Source organism: Leucopleurus acutus, assembly GCF_964270905.1.
Source record: "Leucopleurus acutus genome assembly, chromosome: 6".
NCBI classification, from domain to species: Eukaryota; Metazoa; Chordata; class Mammalia; order Artiodactyla; family Delphinidae; genus Leucopleurus; species Leucopleurus acutus.
In genome coordinates, this window is record NC_139149.1 from 67,584,577 (window position 1) to 67,606,092 (window position 21,516).

Genomic DNA, 21,516 nt, shown 5'->3' on the forward strand with positions numbered 1-21,516 from the left:
GCATACTTTGTTCTGTGTGGCTTCTGACCAGCCCTTTCAGTGCCTTCTCTCCAGGTACCTCCCTCACTTGCTTTCCTGCTCACCTTTCCTACGGGCAGCTAGACACTGGCCTATTTTGAAGGACCATTAAACTGTTAGCTGCATTTTGCTATAGGACGCTTGAAGGCTGGAAAGCTTTTCAGATTCAAAGAAAAAAATTTTTAAGATTCAAAGAAAAAATAGTGAAATGGCAAGGCAATGAGATACCAGTATCCCTGTTCTAGCTCCCCCTCATATTTCACAGTATAAGGCCCAGAATGATATTATGATGGTTCTGGGAAGTTTGTCTGGATCTTGCATATGATGTTGAATAGGATTTTATAGTCTTTCTGCTAATAAGATTTTAAAAATAACAAAAGGGACTGCTCAAACTCATTTTTAAAGTGTTCTAAACCTTTACATCATTTGTATCTTGTAGCACCAAAATCCAAGCAAGTATTTCTACTTTTTCCCAGCTGTTCCTTGTTCTATTTTCCTTCACCTCTCTATGTCTCATTTCAATGTGGAATTTCCAAATTAAATCTTTCATACATAACACGATCACAATAAATAACTTTCTTAAGCGTGAAAGGAGCACTCCACGAAGCTTAGTCTTTTCCAGTTTTGATATTTTGACAAGAAATACCAATTACGCGCCTCTTTCTCCCATCTTTCTCCACCATTTCTTGGACAGAATTCTTTGGACTCCTCGAAGAATAACTTCCAGCGAGCCCAAGCAGACACTCAGTTTGGACGCAGTGAAGAAGGGCGTTGAGTGAAACTTGGCCTTTCCACATTCCTTCTGTTTTTGGGGTGAGAGGAGAAGTTAATAAGCAAAGATTACTAACCAACAAGGAACCAAATTTCGCCTGCTCCGCCGGCCGCGGCGGGGTACCAGGGATAGGGGACAGAGGGCGGGTGGCAGGGGACAGAGGGCGGGGGACGGGGGCCGGGCCTTTCCACTCTGCGCTCGCCGCGCCCCGCCCCGCGCGCCCCCGGCCGGAAGGGGGCGTGGAACGCCGCTGAGGGAGGGGCGCGCTGACGCGCGGCGGCCGGCCAGGCCCCTGGCGCGTCAGGCTGAGGCGGGAGGAGGGGCGGGGGCCGAGGGGAGGGCGGGGCGGGGAGCCGGGACTGGGGCCGTCCGGCGCTCGGCTCCCAGCCGCGCTCGCTCGAGCCGCTCGCGCTCCCGCGCCGCGCCCGGCCGGCTTCATGTGAAACGCTGGCCCTCCGCCCCCTCCCTCCCCTTCCTTCCCTCCCTTCCTCCCTCCCGTCCCCTCCTCCTCCTCCTCCTCCCCCCGCGCCTGCTCCAGCTCCCCGGGGCCCCCAGCCCGGCCGGGCGCTGACCGCAGGGGCTGGGGTCCCAGCCGCCGCCTTGTCTCTCACAGACTCCGGTTGGGGTTGCGGAGCCCCCGGTGCAGCCATGGACCGGCCCCTGGTGGCGTCGGCGGAGGCGGAGGAGGAACTGGAGTGGCAAGTGGCGAGTCGCAGGAGGAAGGCCTGGGCCAAGTGCCGCGGCTCCTGGCAGGCGTCGGAGACGGAGGACCTGTCCACAGAAGCTACGACGCAGGACGAGGACGAGGACGACGAGGAAGACCTCTCTGGAGCGAAGCTGCCGGCGGCCGCGGGGAGAGGTCCGTGCGCCCCGCGGGGCAGCGGCGGGCGGGGGGCTCGGGGAAGTTCGGGCGGGCGGGGAAAAGTCTCGTGCGCTTTGGGCGACTGCTGTGAGTTCTGGAATATCGTCCTGGGCTCGAGAGGCCGAGGGGAGAGGGGACACTTCCGACCTTTAAACGTGCGTGCTTGGTAAGGCGTCTCCAGCGTCGAGACACCCAGGTGCTATCATTTCCCTTCAGATGGTCTCTAAGCCGTGTTGCTTAGGCTGCATTTTGCCCCCAGTAGATTTTCCTACCTGGGGGTATCCAGGGTGACCCCACGGTCGGAGTCCTCCTGGGGTCGGTAACGAGCTGTCCCCTCGCTCTGCCCCGCAGGAAACGTGCCCAACGAGAAGATCGCGATATGGCTCAAGGACTGCCGGTGAGTCCTCGGTTGCGCCGCTCGCGTCCCGGGGAAAGATCAGCGCTGATGGGACGCCTGGGCGGAGTGACTCGGGCCGCCGTCCTTGCGGGTCCCTTGGACCTCGTAAGCCATAAACCGGAAAGTGAGCCGGCGGATAGCTTCCTCCTTTAAGCGATTAGAAATGGAAGTGCTGTGACCGCCGATTATTTGGTGACCATGTTGACTTCACAGTTATTAGGAGTTCAGCTCCGGTGCGTGATGTTAGCATCAGAGATCAGAAACCTGAAACAGATAATCATGCCATGTTATTATGCTTGCCCTGTTTTTATTTGAAAGGATTGTCACATTTCACACAGTATTTTATTTTGCTTTTGTTTTGACATGTGTATATCTGGCAGAAGAGTCATTTCCCTTTCCAATGTGTTTTAGATGAATGTAATTTACTTAACTACACTAACCGGGCTTTAACTTTATCTTGGTGCCTTAATTCTGTTTAGAGAGCTGTTAAAACTAGCTAACTACTTTGTTCTAGCTTACTTCTTGGACATGCATTTGTCAGATGGCCCTGGAATTCACAGAAGGGAAATAGAGCTTTGAAGACATTCAGGCTGCATAAATCTGTTTAATTACATGCTTTGGTAGCTGGTACAGAAATGTTTGGTAAAGTACAGAGGAGATTAATCGTATCTTAATACAGTAAAATGTACTTATTTCATATTTTAATTATTTTTTTCCAACTTATTTGCTACTTGTAAAATCTCACATGAAGAATGTTGGCTTTTTAACTTTTGTTAAGGTGTTTGCTTCTATACATATTTTTTGCCATCTCAATTTGGGCTTTTCTTAATCTTTTGTCCAAGTACCAGAGTTTGAGAAGTCTTTTCTGGTGGGGAGAGAGAATTGATTCTTATATATGCCAGTTTATTTTTCTTTCTTAAAGACATAAAATATTGGCCATTACTCTGTTGCTATCCTGTTTTGGTGAATTGCCTGGAGCCTTACTGAACACTCTTTATTATAGAGCTCTTTAACCTTTATTGAGGATGTCATAGACCCTTCTGAGATATGATGAAATATATGGACCTTTTCTCTAAAGATGCACAAAAAAATGTTTAAGAGCAAGAGAAGAATCATGTTATGTTTATTTTATGGTGTACGGGAGTTAAGATTATATAAGAGTTATATCAAGTAGACAGTAAATAAGTGCATCTTTTAAGATAAATGCAGTGGGCAAATGTTAACATTCACCAAGACACAAGATCTCTGAAAATTCCAGGAGTTTTGTTGCTAATCTTGATTTATGTAGGCAGATTCTATAGTCTGTTGCGGATTTCCTACATAGGTTTCTTTCTTGTTCCCTACAGCTTCACCTATTCTGTACGAAAGGGACATTCATTTGTACTCTGGAGAGCTAGAACAAAGTCTTTTATTGTTAGCTTTATTATCACAGATTTGACTGCTAGGATATATGCAAGTTTTTTTTTTCTATAACAACTTAGGGTCCTTCCCAGAGTCAGGCATCTGTCTACTTTGTATATTATGTACAAATGATCTGAAGACAGCATCCGCCCCCAACCTCCCTGATAAGTTCTCAAATATTCTTTGTTTTCTTATTGCTTTCCATATCCTGAATAAAGATACCATGTTGTTTTTCCTTAAAGGGAGTCTTTATTTTGGTAATTTTTTTTTTTTTTTTTTTTGGTGGCTAAGCTGAAACAAATTGCTTGAATAAGTAGCATCTAAGAAGGGATAGAGTTTTTGATAAGATTTGTAAGAGGGCAATTATAAGAGTGAGAGACTTGTTTTTGAAGGAGAATGCCAGTTATATTCTGCTCATTTGCCATTTTCTGTTGGTGCCCAGGCCAGTTGAGACATTTACAGAAGGAGTAATGCAATGTTTTGTCCTACAAAAGTAACCGCCAGGGAAGAGGAATGACTTTTTTGAGGGCATAAAGTATAGTTTTATTAAAATATATGCAAAAACTTCGAGGTTTTATTATCTTTATGGTCATGGCTTATTCTTTTTCATTTCAAAAGCACTTTTAAAGAACTGCCATTGCTTGTATATTTGTTTTAACATTTAACATTTAAGTGGCATTTCAGTAATATTTCTTTGAAACTGATATTTTTATGATTGATCCCATTTCTGATGTGAATTTATAACAGGTATAAATTGTTGCTGACGAAAGGCTTATAACACAAAGTAGAACTTTCATAATGAAACAACCTGTTTCTTTCTTAACTTAGTTTTGAGAAAGAAATGAAAAACATTTTGCATTAAAAAGATTTCTAAGTTATCTGTGTTTGAACAACAAGAATGTGAAAGAATTTTAGTAATGGCTAGTTCTTAGGGTTGATTCTCAAGCCAACTTTTTAGTAATTTTCTTTTCAGAGTTAAATGAAGAATACATGTATTTGTTTTAGTTTAAAAGCCTAAAATTCCAAACTTCTCCATTGTATCAGAAAAGATAATAGTTGGGGTAAGGGAGGCATTGAGTGGTGCTCTAAAATGCTTGATGGGATTTGAGAAAACTGTTGAGCCTTATTTCTAACTATACTCTGACTTTTTAATTTTATTGAGATAAAGATTTGTTTTTTCTTAATTCTCTTTCCTGTTTCTAGGGAAGGGATTGAGGGGAGCAGACATTTTCTTAAGGCCTGTTGTCATTCTCTTTTCTTTTTCTGTTTTTGTAAAGAAAATGCCAATTCATATCATTTGTAATTGCCATTCTTGCTCTTAATTGCTGGCAGATCAGACGTGTGATTAAATCATTCCTGGTGATCTGACTTGATGATAGGTATTTGCTTAGTAGGATATTACTTATGTAATTCACTTGCATTCCATGTGCATTTGGGAGGAAAATTCAACTGTGATTAGAAGCTTGCTTAGCTATAACCCTTTAAAGTGTAAGGCTGTGCAGTGACAGCTTTCCAGACAGCTTTTCAAGACTAAGGTTTATATGTTTGTGTGGTTTCAGTACCCCTTTGGGAGCCTCACTGGATGAGCAAAGCAGTAGTACACTCAAGGGTAAGAGAAAGTTGCCTTTCTAAATCTGTTCTTTATGAGGGTCCTACTTTATATGTCCTCTGAGTGAAAGAGTGTGTGTGTGTATAAATTATAAAAGTGATGTTCATGTTTATAAAGTATGGTGTTTTAAGATAAAAGCCTAAAGGGAGAAACCTTGTCATGAACCATAAAACAGTGATGAGTTTAAACAAATTACCAAACCTTTCCACAATATGAAACTCGTTTCTTTTTATTGTCCAATTAGATATTATAAAGACTAATTAAATACATAAATATGATATGTAAACATAGGGAAAATATGTGTTGAGTGAATCAGGTGAGCTTTAGTGTAGCATTTAGTGTAGCATTTCTTTGCTTACATTAACTGAGATTGCCACACCTGTGCAAGGCAAAATTCTGAAATTCAAAGTACAACAAGAATGTGCAGGTAGTGGCAAGGCATATGAAAAACATTTATAGTATCAGGAAAATCTAGCTTGAGCTCCTGACTTAATATATGGTAAAAGGAATGATTGTGCTGGGATCTGGTTTTCCATGAAACTGTTGGGTAAGATACATTATCTAACTGAACATCTTAGAGGCTTATTAAGTATAAAGTAGCCTGTAGATTGGGGCTTCTAATAACTTTACCTGGGTGCAAATCATGGTTTCCTTTACGATAAAGTGAAAATTTATATTTCCTTCCTGAAATTATATAATCAGAATAACCTGTGAGTACATTCAGGTCTGAAATGCTTTACTGTGTCTTATATTTTGCTTGGTCAGTTTGTTTTAATTAAAACAGTGATTTTCTGTGGGGGTCAGAAAGAACAGAATACCAGCATGAATCTTCTAATGTTTCTTTCAGGTGTGCTTGTGAGAAATGGAGGAAGTTTTGAGGATGATTTGTCCTTGGGAGCTGAAGGTATGTTTGGAAGAACTGTACCTTCATATAGTTTTAAAATTAAAAAAAATAAAAGAGAGAGAGAGAAAGTCATGTGTTTTCATGTTTATGATCCTCAAAGCTAAATTTAAAGTTCTTGAAAGTGGCTCAGACACATTTTACAGAACCTTTTATGTGTTAATAATCTAGTAAGAGCCTATAGGAGACCTGTAGGAATGGCTCTGGAAAACCATTGTGCAATGTCCAAAGGTCTTCCTTGGACTCTGTAGCTTACAGGAACTATTTGGGGGCAAACAATGGTCATATAACTGAGGGAAGAATTGTCTCTCAAAAGGAAGGAAACTTAAATATTTATACGTGAGAAAACTAAAGTGAAGCTTATTTTAGTGTGAGGTAGCCTTATGTCAGACTTAACAGCTGCAGCTTGTCTTTCTCTTTGCATTCAAGTGTCTCCTGTCTTTCCCGCTTCCTCTTTTTCCAGATTTTTAGAAGACTAAAGGACAAAGACAAAATAGAGTTACGAGAAGTTAATTAGAAAGCATTATGCTGATGTCTGTTCAAGGCTGCGTTAGGATTTTAAGTGTATTGTGCAATGTTTAAATTTTCACAGATTATATAATCTTTTCCTGTGGATTCATAATAAAGCTTTCCACAACATAAAATTAAGAATTTTTTTATTGTTTTACTGGTATTTTAAAATTATTGGTAACTGTATAGCTGGGTTATTAATGTGTGCTTTTTTTAAAAAATTAATTAATTTATTTATTTTTGGCTGCGTTGGGTCTTCATTGCTGTGCGTGGGCTTTCTCTAGTTGCAGCGAGTGGGGGGCTACCCTTCGTTGCGGAGCGCGGGCTTCTCATCGCGGTGGCTTCTCTTGTTGCAGAGCACAGGCTCTAGGCACGTCGGCTTCAGTACTTGTGCACACGGGCTCAGTAGTTGTGGCTCACAGGCTTTAGAACACAGTCTCCGTAGTTGTGGCACACAGGCTTAGTTGCTTCACGGCATGTGGAATCTTCCTGGACCAGGGCTCAAACCCGTGTCACCTACAGTGGCAGGCAGATTCTTAACCACTGTGCCACCAGGGAAGTCCCAATGTGTGCTTTTTATTAAAAAAAAGAATTAAGGATTTTATTAAATCTTTTTGAATTGTAAGTTGATGAATAGTGAATTTATCCACTGAATTTAATATCCTTGGTCTTTTGCAGTTTGAAGTCAATCTGTATGATAAGAATACTTATTTAGAGCCTTCTAACATTGAAAACTCTAGAATGTGTATATGTTAGTTTTTTTATTTCTGTTAATATGCTTTTAAGGATTAAACTCTATAAAATAAACTCAAACTTACTGCTTCCCAATCAGGATAGTTGAACATACTGTTAACCCCTTATTAAAATTCATTTTATTGTTATTGTAAATAGCACTTTTGATATCTGCCTTAGTAGTTTCACAATATAGAATTCTTTTTAAAAACTTCATTTTTTTAGAGCAGTTTTGTTCACAGAAAAATTGAGGGGAAGGTACAGAGATTTCCAACATACTTTCTGCCCCACACGTGCACAGCCTCCCCCATTGTCAACATCCCTCACCAGAATAGTACATTTGTTACAATTGATGAAACTAGGATAAGGCATCATAGTTACCCAAAGTCCATAGTGTATGCTAGGGTTTACTCTTGGTCTTATACATTCTATGGGTTTAGACAAATGTGTAATGACACGTATCCATCATTATGCTATCATATAGTGTATTTTCACTGCCCTAAAAATCCTCCGTGCTCTGCCTGTTCATCCATAGTGAATGATTTTATTGGAAGCCAGACCCAAAAAGGAAGTCTCAGAGAAGAGTGGAGCTATTATGTTGTTTTACTGAAAATTGTTTCAAGATTATTTTCATTCATTCATTATTTTCATTTCATTCATTCATCAACCTTTCTGGTTGATAAGAAATTGCCATGACTCTGCAGATCAGAAATGAAAAAAGAAAAAAGTCTGTTGTGCTGAAAAAGATGTTTTTAATTAATTTCATTCTTTATGTTTGTCTATAAAATTTAAATGCAGTAAATTTAACCCACTGTAAACTTAACAACATTTATTTGTTTAGAACTTGTAAGTCTAGGATAAACTTGAAAGGCAACTTTTAAAAGAAAACTTATGTGAAATGAGTAGGAATTTTCAAAGTAGGTGCATGAAAAATTGGTTGTAACTGGAGTGAATTATCAGCCTTAAAAAAACCACGTTAGGAATAGATATTGCCACACTTAAGTAATGCTAAATCATGTTTTTGCTTTTGAGGTATTCTTTATTAACAGTTTTTAAATTTAGTAATTAGAAGTACATATACCACGTATCTTCTTACGACTTATTTCAAACTGTTAAATTTAATTGGTTATTTATATATCTTTTTATATTAAACGTTCAGTGGAGGTAGTTTTACATTGCTAACAAACAAAACCTAAAACACCCTCCAAAAGCTGCTGAGTCTGTTCTTATCTATCTGTATATTACCTTTAATGGTGCAGATTTAATGAACCAGGACAAGAGTCTGGCATATTAGGCATTTAGCTATAATAATGTGGTTAATTTGCTTTCTTGTTGATTGTATCATAGTAGTTATTGTCCTACTAACAGTTGTGCTTTGCATATATTCTTTTTACCTTTAGCCAACCACCTCCATGAAACTGATGCTCAAATTGAAAACTGGTACGTAGCTGTTTGTTTTTTTCCTTTCTAAAAATGAAGAACAGTTATGGAAATAAAGTTTTATATAATCTAATTTTGTTTATAGCAATAATATCTTGGCCAAAGAGAGAAGACTACAGTTTCATCAGAAGGGGAGAAGTATGAATTCCACTGGATCCGGGAAAAGTAGTGGAACAGTCTCAAGGTAACTTATTCTGGATTTATACTGCAACTACATTGTGTTGTAGATGACCTACTCTTAACCCTTTTCAGCCTTGGATTTGGCTTGGTAGTATGAAGTCAAAAGGAATCCACAGTGTTTTGTGGGTCAACATAACTGAGAGAAGAGAAGCATCTTCTTTTTTTTTTTTTTAATTAAGATTAAATAAAAATTAACAGATATGTTAAAAATGCTGCTGGAATCCATTAATGAGTATTTTGAGTCCTATCAACAGCTTGAAAGAGGAAATCCATAGTGGAATAATTTCTACTTCCCAAATTCTCCATTCTGCTAGGGTCTTGAGTTACTCTGATATAAAAATCAGAATAAACCTTTATAATTTAAAGCTTGATATTTAAGTGTAGATTTATCTTCATATAAAACCAAAGATCTTTAAACTATATATTAAAATAAGCAAACACGTGTGCATAATGAACCAGTTTAAACTATTATCCAAATTATTGTTTTGGAATTTGAACATTTTCTCTGAAACAAATTGAAATTTCCTTCTGCTCAAGTTCTATTTCTAACATTCCTATTTTCCCTGGTGAGTCTCAGCTTGGATTATCACTGGTATGAGAAATAAGGGTTAATAAATGTTCAATTCACAATAGAATTACAGCAAGAATTTACCTTTGTGTAACCCATACTCTCATTACTTTACTCCTCCTACTTCCTGAGTGCAAGTGGTTAGAGAGAAGTTGAAAGTAAGCTCCTCCTTCACTTTTCTGAGATCAGTTGTTACCTATATTGCCTCTTCTAGGACAGCCAAAGAGCAGAAAAACTCAAGCTCTGCAGAATGTCCCTTGGTACCAAAGTTGTACCAACTTCCTAGTGCATTTTCCCTTTTCATTTTTTCCTAATCTGTTTACTCCTTATTCTCCCTTATCTGTCCTCAGATTGTTTAGCTGCTTTACTGGAAATCTCTTTAAAATGACAAAAAAAATAAGGTGAGGAATCAGAGCTTCTTACTGAGGATGTTCTTAGGGCTTAGCTCTTTTTCCCAAAACTAACAGCTTGAGAGAATGGACCCTTTTTAAGGGTTATTTATTGCATTTGGTACCCAATGTATAAAGATGCTGAAATAAATAATGGATTAAACAGCAGAAGCTGTAGAAGACTTTTTCACAGGAAAGCAGGAATATGAATTCATTTATATTGTGATATGTACTATTATAAACTTACATCTTGCTGTTTCTTTTTTTTTTTTTTCTTTTTAGTGTTTCAGAATTGTTGGAACTTTATGAGGAAGATCCTGAAGAAATCCTTTATAATCTTGGATTTGGACGAGATGAACCAGATATTGCTTCTAAAATTCCTTCCAGATTTTTTAATTCATCATCATTTGCCAGAGGAATAGATATTAAAGTATTTTTGAGTGCGCAAATGCAGCGGATGGAAGTAGAAAATCCAAATTATGCTTTAACAAGTAAGGTTTTTAAATGTTAGCATATTATTTTTAAAATTATGGCATCTACAGCAAGATGGTCTTGTTTTTAAAGCCTTATTAATTTCTAGAAATAGCAGTGGCAATTTAATTATTGAGGTTAACACAACAGCTGTTTTGCATATTATAAATTTTTATTATTCTATTTATAGAAGTTAATTTACCTATTCCCCCACCCCCCACCCCATTCTCCACATACTTAAGTGTTACATCCGTAGAATGTAACTTGTAGACCCTTATACTTATCGCCAAATTGCTTTTGTTCCAAAAGGAAAGAAGTAGAGGAGGGGCCTTGTTACTATTAGTTGAAGTCAGTCAATTTCAGATGCTTTCATGTAAATCTACAATGGCAAGGCTAATTTGATGATTTTTCAAGTTAAATCTTGCTTATTTTTCTCTGCTGACCAGAAATCCCCAAAATGGGATCCCTAGGTGGTCCTTGGATTAGCTTTAAGAGATCTATAAATCTAACCTCCCTCCCATTAGGTATAAAATATATACTTACATATACTTCACATTTGGAAGAGTTCAAGACCTAAAAACAGGGTCACAACTATAGATCAATAGCTAGTCCTTTCTGTTTTATTCAGTGTTGTCATTATGCTTTGTCCTTCCCTTTGATTTTTTAAAATGTAAATTCTAGTGCTTAAGAGTGAAAAATCTTTCTCCCTCTCCACAGTAAATGTAGAGAAGTTTTAAGTGATAGATAGGAAAAAAATCTGGTTTCATAATCTTTGTGATTTAAGTAGTTCAGTTATTGAAATTCTGAACAGTAGTGATGGTTTAAGTAATATATGTGTGTGTATATGTGTGTATATACACATATAAATATATATAATTATTGTTTTTTTCCTTTTATAGGCCGTTTTCGTCAAATTGAAGTGCTTACTACTGTGGCCAATGCATTTTCTTCTTTATATTCCCAAGTCTCTGGGACTCCCCTGCAGAGAATTGGGAGTCTGTCCTCGGTGACCTCTAACAAGGAGACAGACTCGCCTCCACCTTTAACCCGAAGTAACACTGCAAATCGTTTAATGAAAACACTATCAAAACTAAATTTATGTGTTGATAAAACAGAGAAAGGAGAAGGTAGTACCCTTTCCCCAGCAGTTGACAAAGGAAAGACTCTAAATCTTTCAGTGATGGAAGAAATTGGCAATAAAAGTGATCAAAAGTCTCAAAAAATTGTGAAGAAGAAAGATTCATCTTCTATGTTGGCTACAGTTAAAGAAGAAGTATCAGGTAGTTCAGCAGCTGTTATGGAGAATGCTGACATTGATAGACTTTCTGATGAAGCAAACAGTAATTTTAACCAAGAAGCTGAAAGTGGACAAAGTAAAGAAACTCAAAGTCATGAGAATAAACTAGGTGAGGAAGCTGGTATTATAAAAACTCATTTAGATAGCGATTTCAACATGTCCAGCCACAGTGAGCTGGAAAATAGCAGGGAGCTGAAAAATGTCCCTTTGTCCACACCTGAAAAAGAGCCATGTGCACCGTTGACGATCCCATCCATAAGAAGTATAATGGCACAGCAGAAGGACTCCTTTGAAATGGAAGAGGTAGGTAAAAAATTACTGAGAACTGTTTTAAACAGTGAGTTAGGGGAAAAAGTGCCAAAAAATGTTTTTAAAATGAAAGGTGGTGAATAGATTTATACTAGAAAAAAGTCATCCTGATTTTGACTTTCCAGGTTTTTTGTTTTATGTTTCACAAACCAAGAAGCCCCAGGACTATGTGATGTCAAGATAATGGCCCCTCTAGATCTTCTGTAATCCATTGCTCATACTTGAACTTTAACCCCTTTTCTCTCTCAATTTAAGATTTTGATTCTCTGAGAAAGCCCTGAGAGAATATATCCAAACTCAGATCAATATTGCATAATAGTTAAAAATACAGGCTTTGAAATCAAACAGGTTTGAGTTCTGTTTGGGCCACTGAATTGCTGTGTGCCTTTGGGCAAGCTTTTCTTAATGTATCTCAGTGGAAGGTTAGGTGTGAAGAAGGCTTTGAGGGTAGGTCTGGGAACATGAACGTGAAGACATTTCCTGAAGGGGAGGATAGGGAATCTTGAGGAAGAAGGTTTGAAAGGCCACTGAAAGGATTTCTGCAACCCCAGAAGACCAGCGTTTGGCTACTTTTTTTTTAACCTAGTGATATTCTTACTATTTTACATAAATTTCAAATTGGACAAGGTAAAAATATTTGTTTTGATGAGGTTCACCTAAAACTGCTTTTGAATAGTCAGAGGATAACTTATGCATTGGAGCTGTATACCTTGGGGCAAGAAACTGAACATTATCAAGCACCTACCTTGTGGCAGTCACTGTACTAGGCCCTTGAAGTACTTTTCTCTCTTCAGTGTGTGAGGCCAGCAGTGCTGGTCTTATTTTACATATGAGGAAACAGGCACATATGTACTGCTAACGATTTGTGGCTATAAATTATACAATGTGCAATTTTTCTTTTTAAAATTTATTACAGAATAGTTTTAGTAATAGCTCACAGCTGTTTTAGAATCACTTGCCATTGTTTTAGGGAACTAGGAAACAGGATAATTGATTCTGCCCATAAAATGTCCTCTTAGGTGAGTGTGTCTCTCTCACATCAGTTAAGATTTTTCATTTATTGCAAAATTTCAATTGCTGATACAGCTTTTTTTGTGGTCTTTGAATGCACCTCTTAATACTTTAATTCTGACTAAAAAGTGAAATAAAAAGGGAGCAAGAGCAGCCCTTTGAAATATTTTACATTTTTTGTAAGCTTCTTTATTTCTCATTATAATGAGTTCAGAAAATGACAACTTTAATTAGAACCGTTTTGTTCCATTTCACTGTTCGATTCTTTTTTTGGCTTTGTTTTGGTCTAAACTTGTCCTAGCATTCATAATTGAAGTGTAACCTCTTGCCTTCCTTTAGGGCCCCTCTTCTGACAATTGGATAGAGTGCAGATACTTGTTAGATACTTGCAGACCTGATTTGGTGACTCAGATGAGGAGACACTCGTATTTTGCTTTTTAATTTCTAGAATTCCTGAATTCTAAGCCAGAGTTGTGTTTTTGTTTTTTAAATTACTGATGCCATACACGAAAGTTCTTTACAACATTTATAAAGTGCTAGACAGATGTACTTTGGCAGCAAGTGAACATTTAATAATAGGCTGGTGTTTTGGTTTTTTTTTTTTCTTTTTTTTTTTTTTACTCCCTCTGCTGGCAAAAGCAGTTAGTGAAGAAAGTAACAACATTGAAGTGAATATTTTTTTGAAGTACAAAATTATAGGCATTGGTGGCCTAAGGATAATGGAAGATTTTTGTTTTCAAAAAAATATATGGTCAACCATAGCAACATTGTAAATAACAGGGAATTTTAAGGATAATCCTTATTTTTCAGACATATTTCAAATATGGATAAAAACCTCCTAGAATTGTGTTTTTAATCCCTTTGGGAACTTTAAAGAAAGCTTGTAGAACAATGGATAAAGAAAGGAAATAATGTGTTTCTTTAATTTCCTCTTCTCCCAAGCTTGTTGAATCATACTGACAAATGAAGAGAACAATCTTATTAAAGCAGACTTTTAGATCCCATTCAAAGTAGGTCATTACTATTTTTCTTTTGCACTCCTTTCCCTTGAGGTTTGATTCCTATTGGGAACTTTCTTCCTTTTGTAAAAATAGCAAATAAATATAAGCTAGAGCACGCACACGCTGTCAGTAAGCCAGTTTTTAAACAGATTAACTGAATGCCCACTGCTTTGGGTGACTAGGTAGGAGAAAATGTTGCAGATGCGGCTCTGCGCATGAAGCTGCCTAGTCCCTCTGAAGCAGAAGGTAAGATCTGACAGTCACCAGGAGCAGAGAGAACTATTTAAATGTAGAAAGAGTTAAATAGATGACAAGACTGACCTAGGCCTTGGAGAGTGAAAGTGACTATCTCTTATGATAAGCAAAAAAGGCCAGACACTATTTTCAATTAAAAGTCAGTTTGCCATATAAAAAATATCTTGCAGACTGTTTTGGTGTATCTAAAAGTTGTAAAACCCCACTCTTGAGTTTTCTGATTCTTAGTGACTTGCTTGGATAATTCTTGTGTTCTTCTTGAAATGATTTATTTTGAATAAATACATCATGGTAACTCTCTAGAGCCATAAATTAGTAGCATGAATGATTCACAGTTAAACCAGAATGATTTTACTCAGTAAACAATTGTTCATCTTTTAGGCGTAAAGGAAAATTTTCTCATGCTTAAACGCTAGAGGAAGGAGAACTTTTATCTGTGTGTTTCTGTAGATAGGTTGTCCTGTGTCTCTTACTCTATAAATAAACATTTAAATAAAGATATTATTGGCAGCATATACAATTTTTTAAGCTACTGAAGTTTTAGTAAATGTGTCTAATCCTGTCTTCACACTGATTGTTGATTTAACTAATATACCTTATTACTTAGTTTTAGCCATTAAGTTTCAGGATTCTTTTTATTCTATTTACTGGCCTGAGTTAAAGTAATCCCAAATCAGTCAAATACCTGACAGGTAGTTAAGTTGTTCTGTTGGCCTTTCAGAATGAGACGTGAATTTGAGTCTTTGTACAAACCTGCTCCTTTTGAGTACACCGTAAAGCTTAGTATGGTCCAGCTGGTTGATAGGGTCAGACATAGGACAAGAACTCACGTCATCCCATGCCCAGCCCCCTGCCCCTTTTTGGAAAAATAATGCTTTCCTTTGAATTTTTTTGAGGTATCATTAAAAATTAGACAGAATTGTAATTTTTGAAGTTCCAGTTTTGGATTTCTGCTGTATAGGTCTCTTTAAACCTTAGAGGAAGGGTGATTTGAGTTAGAACATTCTACGGTGTTACTGCTCTATAAAACATAGTACAATAATATTGTGCCTAGAAGATATGTCTTAGTCAAGATAAATGTGACAGATGTTGAAAAATCAAACTAGGTATCTGCGTGGTAGCAGGACATTGATTCAAAAAGATACAATCTTTGTTTGATTAAAATATTTTTAAAATGTAGTAACTCAAATGTGTGAATTATTCTAAAGCTGTTGTCCTACAGCTTTAAATCCCAAAACACTGAGACCAAGTGATTTTATCATTTTGGTTTACTGGGTTGTTTTGGGGGTTTTTTTTGTAATTTTTATTATGAAAAGTTTCAAACTTACCCAGCGTTTAGAGAAAATAGTATAATGAACACCCATTATCCGTCACTCAATTCAGTTATCAATATTTAGCTATAGTTAATTTAATAAAAGACCAACTTGTAGCAAATGACCGGAATTCCACTGAGGATCTGAAACCATGGAATAGGAAAAATCCTGCCACATAAATCTAAGTTCTGTGTTTGCATTATAATTTTCTGTGGTGCACCCCATCTTGAATTTGACGGCTTTCCTCTGCACAACTGTAGCCAATAATGAAACCTAATAAGCTATGAAATTCAACCATTAACACTAGCAAGTCTATTTCTGTCTTCAGCAAGTGATTGATGATTTTGCTGAGTAAGTAGGAGGAAGGATCCTAACTTTAGTAACTTTATTAGTAAAATATGATCCTGTCAGCTTATTTTTAAGGGTCCTGTTCTTCTTTTCTTTCACTTAATTATGGAGTTTGTAGTAGAGGGAGACAGGGAGTGGTTTTTGTTTTTTTATTGTCCATGGAGTAGCAGCATCTTGAAGGATAATATACTGAGGATACATATTCATTAAAGTCATGTTACCTTGTGACTAATTTTATAAATCTAAAGAATAGAATATGTGATAATTCTGCATTTAAAAATGAGAGATCATAATCTTTTGCTTAAGCTGAGATTCCTAGAATAAAATTAAAGAGACATTTAGATTTCTGTTATACTTTTTTTGGTCTGTTTGATATTTGGTTTACAGAAAACTCTTTGAAGTAGGCTAGTCCTGAATAGAGGCTAATAATAGACCTCCTGTTGACTACAAAGAGAAAATGCATTTTGTTTCTTTGCACACAAAACAATAGTTTTCCTCTTGAACTTATGTCTGCTGCTTTGAAGAATATGATTTTTCAATAAAAACAAAGATAGTAGAAACCATTTTATATATGATTTATAGGTGATGGTTTTAAATGACCAGTACGCGTTCAGTTTTCAAAAGATACATAAACTTGGATTCATGTTCAACTATGTAGAACAAACATATCACAAATCAGAGCAATTTCTAAATTGGGTAATATCTTTAACCTTTGAAGTTTTTTCTCGTGTTGGCTATTCCACTTTTACTCCTATGGAATCTTTCTTACTCTAGAATGGAGTCATAGCTCAAAACTGCGAGGGTTCAATCTAAAACCTGTTTGCTATTTGCTCTCCAGCTTGTTCAAGGCTGAAAACCCAAATGTTTGGCTAGTTTGCCCACTTTACTAGGATGTTATTTATTATTTTAAGTACTAATCATTATAGGGTAAAGAGTGGGGCGTTAGTAGCATACCCCCGCAAATATTTACTCTTAGTATAGGGTTAGTTATGTTAGGATAGATAGAGTATTTGGGGAGTGAGTGTGATGAGTAAAGAATCTGGAAATTCCTAAATTATGTAGTTGTTTAGGTAGGAAAAAAAAGACAGCATAAAAGGACAACTTCTGTGGGTTTGGTATCTTTTTGAGCATAATTTTCAGGGAGGATTTATGGCTAAGATCTTTCAACATTTTAGTCCTATAATGAAACCTGCTTTTCTACCTACAACTCCCAAGTTATGTCTTAAAAGAACATTTGTGTCAGGACAAAGCAGTCTTCCACATGAGTGGTTTTTGATACCTGAAAATTTGTGGACTTTTATAAGATTTTGCAGTGGGAGCATGATTGCCATTTTTCAAGATACAAGACTTGTAATTGCTTCAAGTGTGTGCCAGTGTGCTGCAGTGAGTGTATCAGTGTTTCTCCTGGGATTGACCTTACACTTTGAAGTTTAACATTTAGAGAAGAACTTTTAATTTTGGATCTGTTTTTCATTTAATGGTAACTTTTTTTAATGAAGTAGTTTACACATGTAGTTATTTTTCGTTGCTAGCTATAAGCTTGCAATCCTGTTGTTAACTGAAAAATAGATCGTAAAATTGAGATGTGGGACATTATAGCGATTTTGAGATAGGATGCACTTTTTAAATATATAAAGCATTGGTACCTTCTTAGGTTGGTTGTTTAGTAAATGACTATTAAGAGGTGTTCTTCTTTGCCATAGATTCTTAAGTTTTAACTACTTAAAACTCTTCTTTAGGTTCAAAGTACAGAGGGAGAAGCTCCTCATGTTCCAACCACTTACCAGCTAGGTCTTAACAAGTCAAAAAGAGGTAAGTAAACCAGTACTTAGTAGTTCCCGAGCACATTACCAAAGCATCTTTGGGGGATTTGGAAAAGGTATTTTTTTTTAATCTATCAGTGTTTGTAGTACCTGTAAGTGTAAAAAGAAGATTAGGAACACAGCTGTGCCTGCTTCATTATGGTTTGGTTATAGAATTTTTTTTATCTTCCTGAAGACTTTTGTGCTCATAAAGTAATTTTAGTTTGCTTATCTTGTAATGACCTCCTTACACAATTCTGTGTATTCTAAATATTTTTTCAGTTCTACACAAGGGCTAGATGGGAAGTGATAGAGCAACAGAGTCAGGCCTACTTTTTACATGGTTGGGATTGAAATGTACACTTGTATTATCCACCTCTGGGTTTTTATTATTTAAATGCGACTCCTAGGTGTAATAAATGAATGTGCCTCTGGCAGAAAACACCAGTCAGTCTCTCAGCAGTAGGTAAAGCTAGTTAAATTCAAACTGTAAATCAAAGGTCAGTGGCTCAGACATTGTTCTTCTCTTGAATTATTATTGACCAAAGAACCTTTGAATCCATTTCTTTCACTTTTAACTTACAACAGAAAAACATGTCTGATCATCTTTAAAGTCACAAAGCTTTTGAGATTTAGAGAAAAGGAGAGAGGAAGTTAAAATGACCACTGAAGGTAGGAGTGTTTATTTTTAAAACTTTACACATGCTGAACCACCCTTTTTTTTTTTAAGCAAAGATTCATATGTATGTTCCTAGAATAGGAAATTACATGTTTGTTCTCTTCTGATCTCTGAAGTGACTTCATATGAGACAATTTGCATATAATTTTTCTTTTATTGCAGTATGATACTGAGAAACAAGAGCTCCACTCTCACTAGGTCATCACAGTTCTGGTCAGACACAAAATGAACTTTCCTGCTTAATTTTCTTCCCTTTGTGAGTCCATAAATTTATGTATGTGTTCCTGAGCCATAGGCAGAGTTCACAGCCATCCAGGAATCTTTGCTTTAGATAGGTAGACAAGGGATGCATTGGAAAAAGCAGCTTGCCCTGTGTAAAAAAGAGGATAAAAACAGCATAATTACTTTAAGATCTTTGAAGAGTAAGCTTCCTGTGGTGGGAAAGATGGAATGTGGTTTTTATTCACATCTGGGTTTCTTCCTCTTATCTATGTAGGAGCACTTATTTCTGGTGGCATAAGTAAAAATGGTAACATTTTTTTTGAATCACATCTTTATAAAGTAACAGTAAAATGGTTTTGTGCGTGTGCATGAGAGAGAGGGAGTGAGAACAGTACAGTGTTTTAGTCATTTTTTTGAAAGTAGCCTATCGAATTTTGATAATGTGATATGCAAATATCTTAAATTAATCATAGTGGCAGACTTAGAATCACTGGTATAATATATTCATTTCACAAAGTTAGTAAAAATGCATACAGTGCATGTATAAAAATACTTCACACTTTAGTAATAGAACTTTTGAAGTTACAGTGATCTTAATCTCAAATCCAGTCCTGGGATTTACATACTGAAGAAGAGAGGTTTAGTGACTCAACTCATGTCACAAGCTAACATTCAGTAGGTATATTAAGAGCAGTCCAACATTTTTCTAATTACTGAAGACATTCAATATTCTCTTTAGTCTAGCAGAGTATATGGGTGTCCTGTTTACGTTTCTCTGCAATACTGGATAAATAGAATTTCCACATCTGTTTTGTTCTCACTTTAATGTTTGCTCTAACTTCCTAGTTTTTAATTAGAAATAATGTCTTACCTCTTCAGTTAGGACAGAGGTCTATTTCTTTTTAATTGTACCTTTTTCTTTGGTGAACTGTGTTTTTTGTGAAACTGAAACATCTGACTAAAGAACCTCAGTTGTGATTTATAGTTTACAAAACAGTTTCACTTATGTTCTACTTAGTTTCTGAAGTAACCCTGTGAGGTAGAATGATTATCCCACTTTTTTGGAGGAGAGAAGTTATTGCTTATGATGATAAAGCCGAAACTTGAACCCAGGCTTCCTTGTTCTTTTCCACTGCCTCACACCTGCTCTGAAGCCTGAGCAGTCTACCCTCGACCTGATGTGTGTGAATTCAGGCAGGACTAACCGTGGAGAGGTGCACTCGGCACAGGCTGTAGTATGCTACGGATAAAACAGATCTTAGCAGAGAGAACCTGAACGGAGCTGGTCAGGGCTTCCTGGGCTCTTTTGCAACTGCCCTTTGCCCAAGCAGATGGGGCAGTTTCACTTCTAAATCCTTTAAGAAACTGTTTAATTCTGTTGTTGCTTTAAGGAGATAGTTATCATTGATTCATTCAGCAAACATTTTTTATTGTTGGCTTGGTCTAGGTACTTGGGATACAAAGAAGAATAAATAATGTTCCTGTCTTCAGAACGCTGACAATCTAGTTTTTTTAAAAAAAAGACATGCAAACACATAATTATGGTGATGACTCCTATGACATGTTAATCATCTTCTCAAATAATAAAATGCATAATCAGTACCTATGGTAACAGCTTATTCCAATTCACTTTCACAATTATTACAATTTACCTAGATTTATCAAGGATATGGATCAATTCCATATATTTCATTATGCAGTTTTGTTAATTTCAAAACAACATTACAGAATTATTTTAAATTTTTAATGGGAAAAAAATTATTCTGTTTCATGTTGCTCCAGATTGAACCTAAGGTTATTATAATATTTTTCAAAGTCAGGCAACCTGTAATTAATTTTGGATTTTATTGAAACATATTATTAAGTACTTTCATCATTCAAGTCTTAAATGAATGTGGACTTGGTAAACACACTTTATTTAGCCTGTTGCTTTTTAAGTCCTGTGGAACTTGACTATCTCATCAAGTGTCTCCCTCAGTAAATGTAATAGCTGTAAAGTCTCCCCCACTGTGGTACTTGTAGTGTGGTTGGGCATGTGATCAGGCCAGCTGTGTTTAGTTGGTCATGTTAGTTACTTAAAAAAACAATTTTCTAGGTTATACTAACCAGGAATTAGAGTTTTGAGGCCAAAAAATAGCAAGTTTATTGTAAAATTAACAATATTACCTACTAGTTGAACCTATGTGACTGAGCTTCATTCAGTTGTTAAGAAATAACTTTCATAACTTACAAATGTTTGCATCATTTGAAACATCAGAGACATGTAAGTACTCTTGTGTACAACTTATTTAATTTGTTGGCCTTAATTGTATTTTTATTTTCTTATTAGTGAAGGTAATAGAAGTTTTTACACACTACATTTAAACTTCTGATTTCACCTACTACGTGTCTTCACATATTTACATAATGAAAATGGTTTACTTTGGGACTTTATTTTTATTAGAGCCATTTTTCATTTCAGGCTCTTGTCCTCCAAGGATAAGACATTAATTGGATTTACCAAAAAATACATTATAATTAGAGCTTAATTAGCAACTGAACACTGAGGATTTCTGATCTGATTCAGTTTTGTTTGAATTCAAGTTACTTCCTATGCTTTGAAGCCACAATTTTTCATAAGTGATGTATACTTTTCTAAGAAAGAATCACTGTTGTGTATCATATATCTTTTGGGAATCATATATCTGTAATACTGTACTCATTGAAGTCTTATTCAGCAGTTTTGTATAACTAAATTTCTTTTGGTAGATCAACTATTACGTACTGCAAGTCAGCACTCTGATAGCAGTGGTTTTGCTGAAGATTCGACAGACTGCCTCTCCCTTAATCATCTTCAGGTAAAATTTCCTATTGTAGTAGGCACTGTGATTAACTTCTGTATATTTAGGTGGTTTTTCACTGGCTGTATATTTCAAGACCATCTGTGTAATCTTTATTTTTCAAATGACGATAAGACTAAAATTCTAGGATGCAGATGTTATCTGAGCATTTGACTGCAAATTTTAGGTTTCACTAATTCTTCATTTCTC

At 36.6% G+C, this 21,516-nt stretch overlaps 1 protein-coding gene and 1 long non-coding RNA gene across 5 annotated transcripts in view; one reads left to right on the forward strand and one right to left on the reverse strand.

Annotated features, from left to right (window-relative positions):
* LOC309963243 overlaps nucleotides 1-21,516 on the reverse strand; it is a 244,831-nt gene that overhangs the window by 22,642 nt on the left and 200,673 nt on the right. The gene's annotated exons all lie outside the window — the stretch shown is intronic.
* Nucleotides 1,180-21,516, forward strand: part of ITPRID2 (ITPR interacting domain containing 2) — a 39,163-nt gene continuing 18,826 nt past the window's right edge. For 3 of the 4 annotated variants that reach the window (XM_082841466.1, XM_082841463.1, XM_082841464.1), the window contains exons 1-10: nucleotides 1,338-1,649; nucleotides 2,004-2,049; nucleotides 5,010-5,059; nucleotides 5,907-5,963; nucleotides 8,603-8,642; nucleotides 8,728-8,826; nucleotides 10,062-10,270; nucleotides 11,150-11,850; nucleotides 17,524-17,596; nucleotides 21,236-21,324. In XM_082841466.1, coding sequence (XP_082697592.1) covers nucleotides 1,439-1,649; nucleotides 2,004-2,049; nucleotides 5,010-5,059; nucleotides 5,907-5,963; nucleotides 8,603-8,642; nucleotides 8,728-8,826; nucleotides 10,062-10,270; nucleotides 11,150-11,850; nucleotides 17,524-17,596; nucleotides 21,236-21,324 — 1,575 coding nt within the window. In that variant the 5' untranslated portion in view covers nucleotides 1,338-1,438. Of the gene's footprint in view, nucleotides 1,650-2,003; nucleotides 2,050-5,009; nucleotides 5,060-5,906; nucleotides 5,964-8,602; nucleotides 8,643-8,727; nucleotides 8,827-10,061; nucleotides 10,271-11,149; nucleotides 11,851-17,523; nucleotides 17,597-21,235; nucleotides 21,325-21,516 lie in introns of all 4 variants that reach the window. The other variant, XM_082841465.1, reaches the window with a different exon arrangement.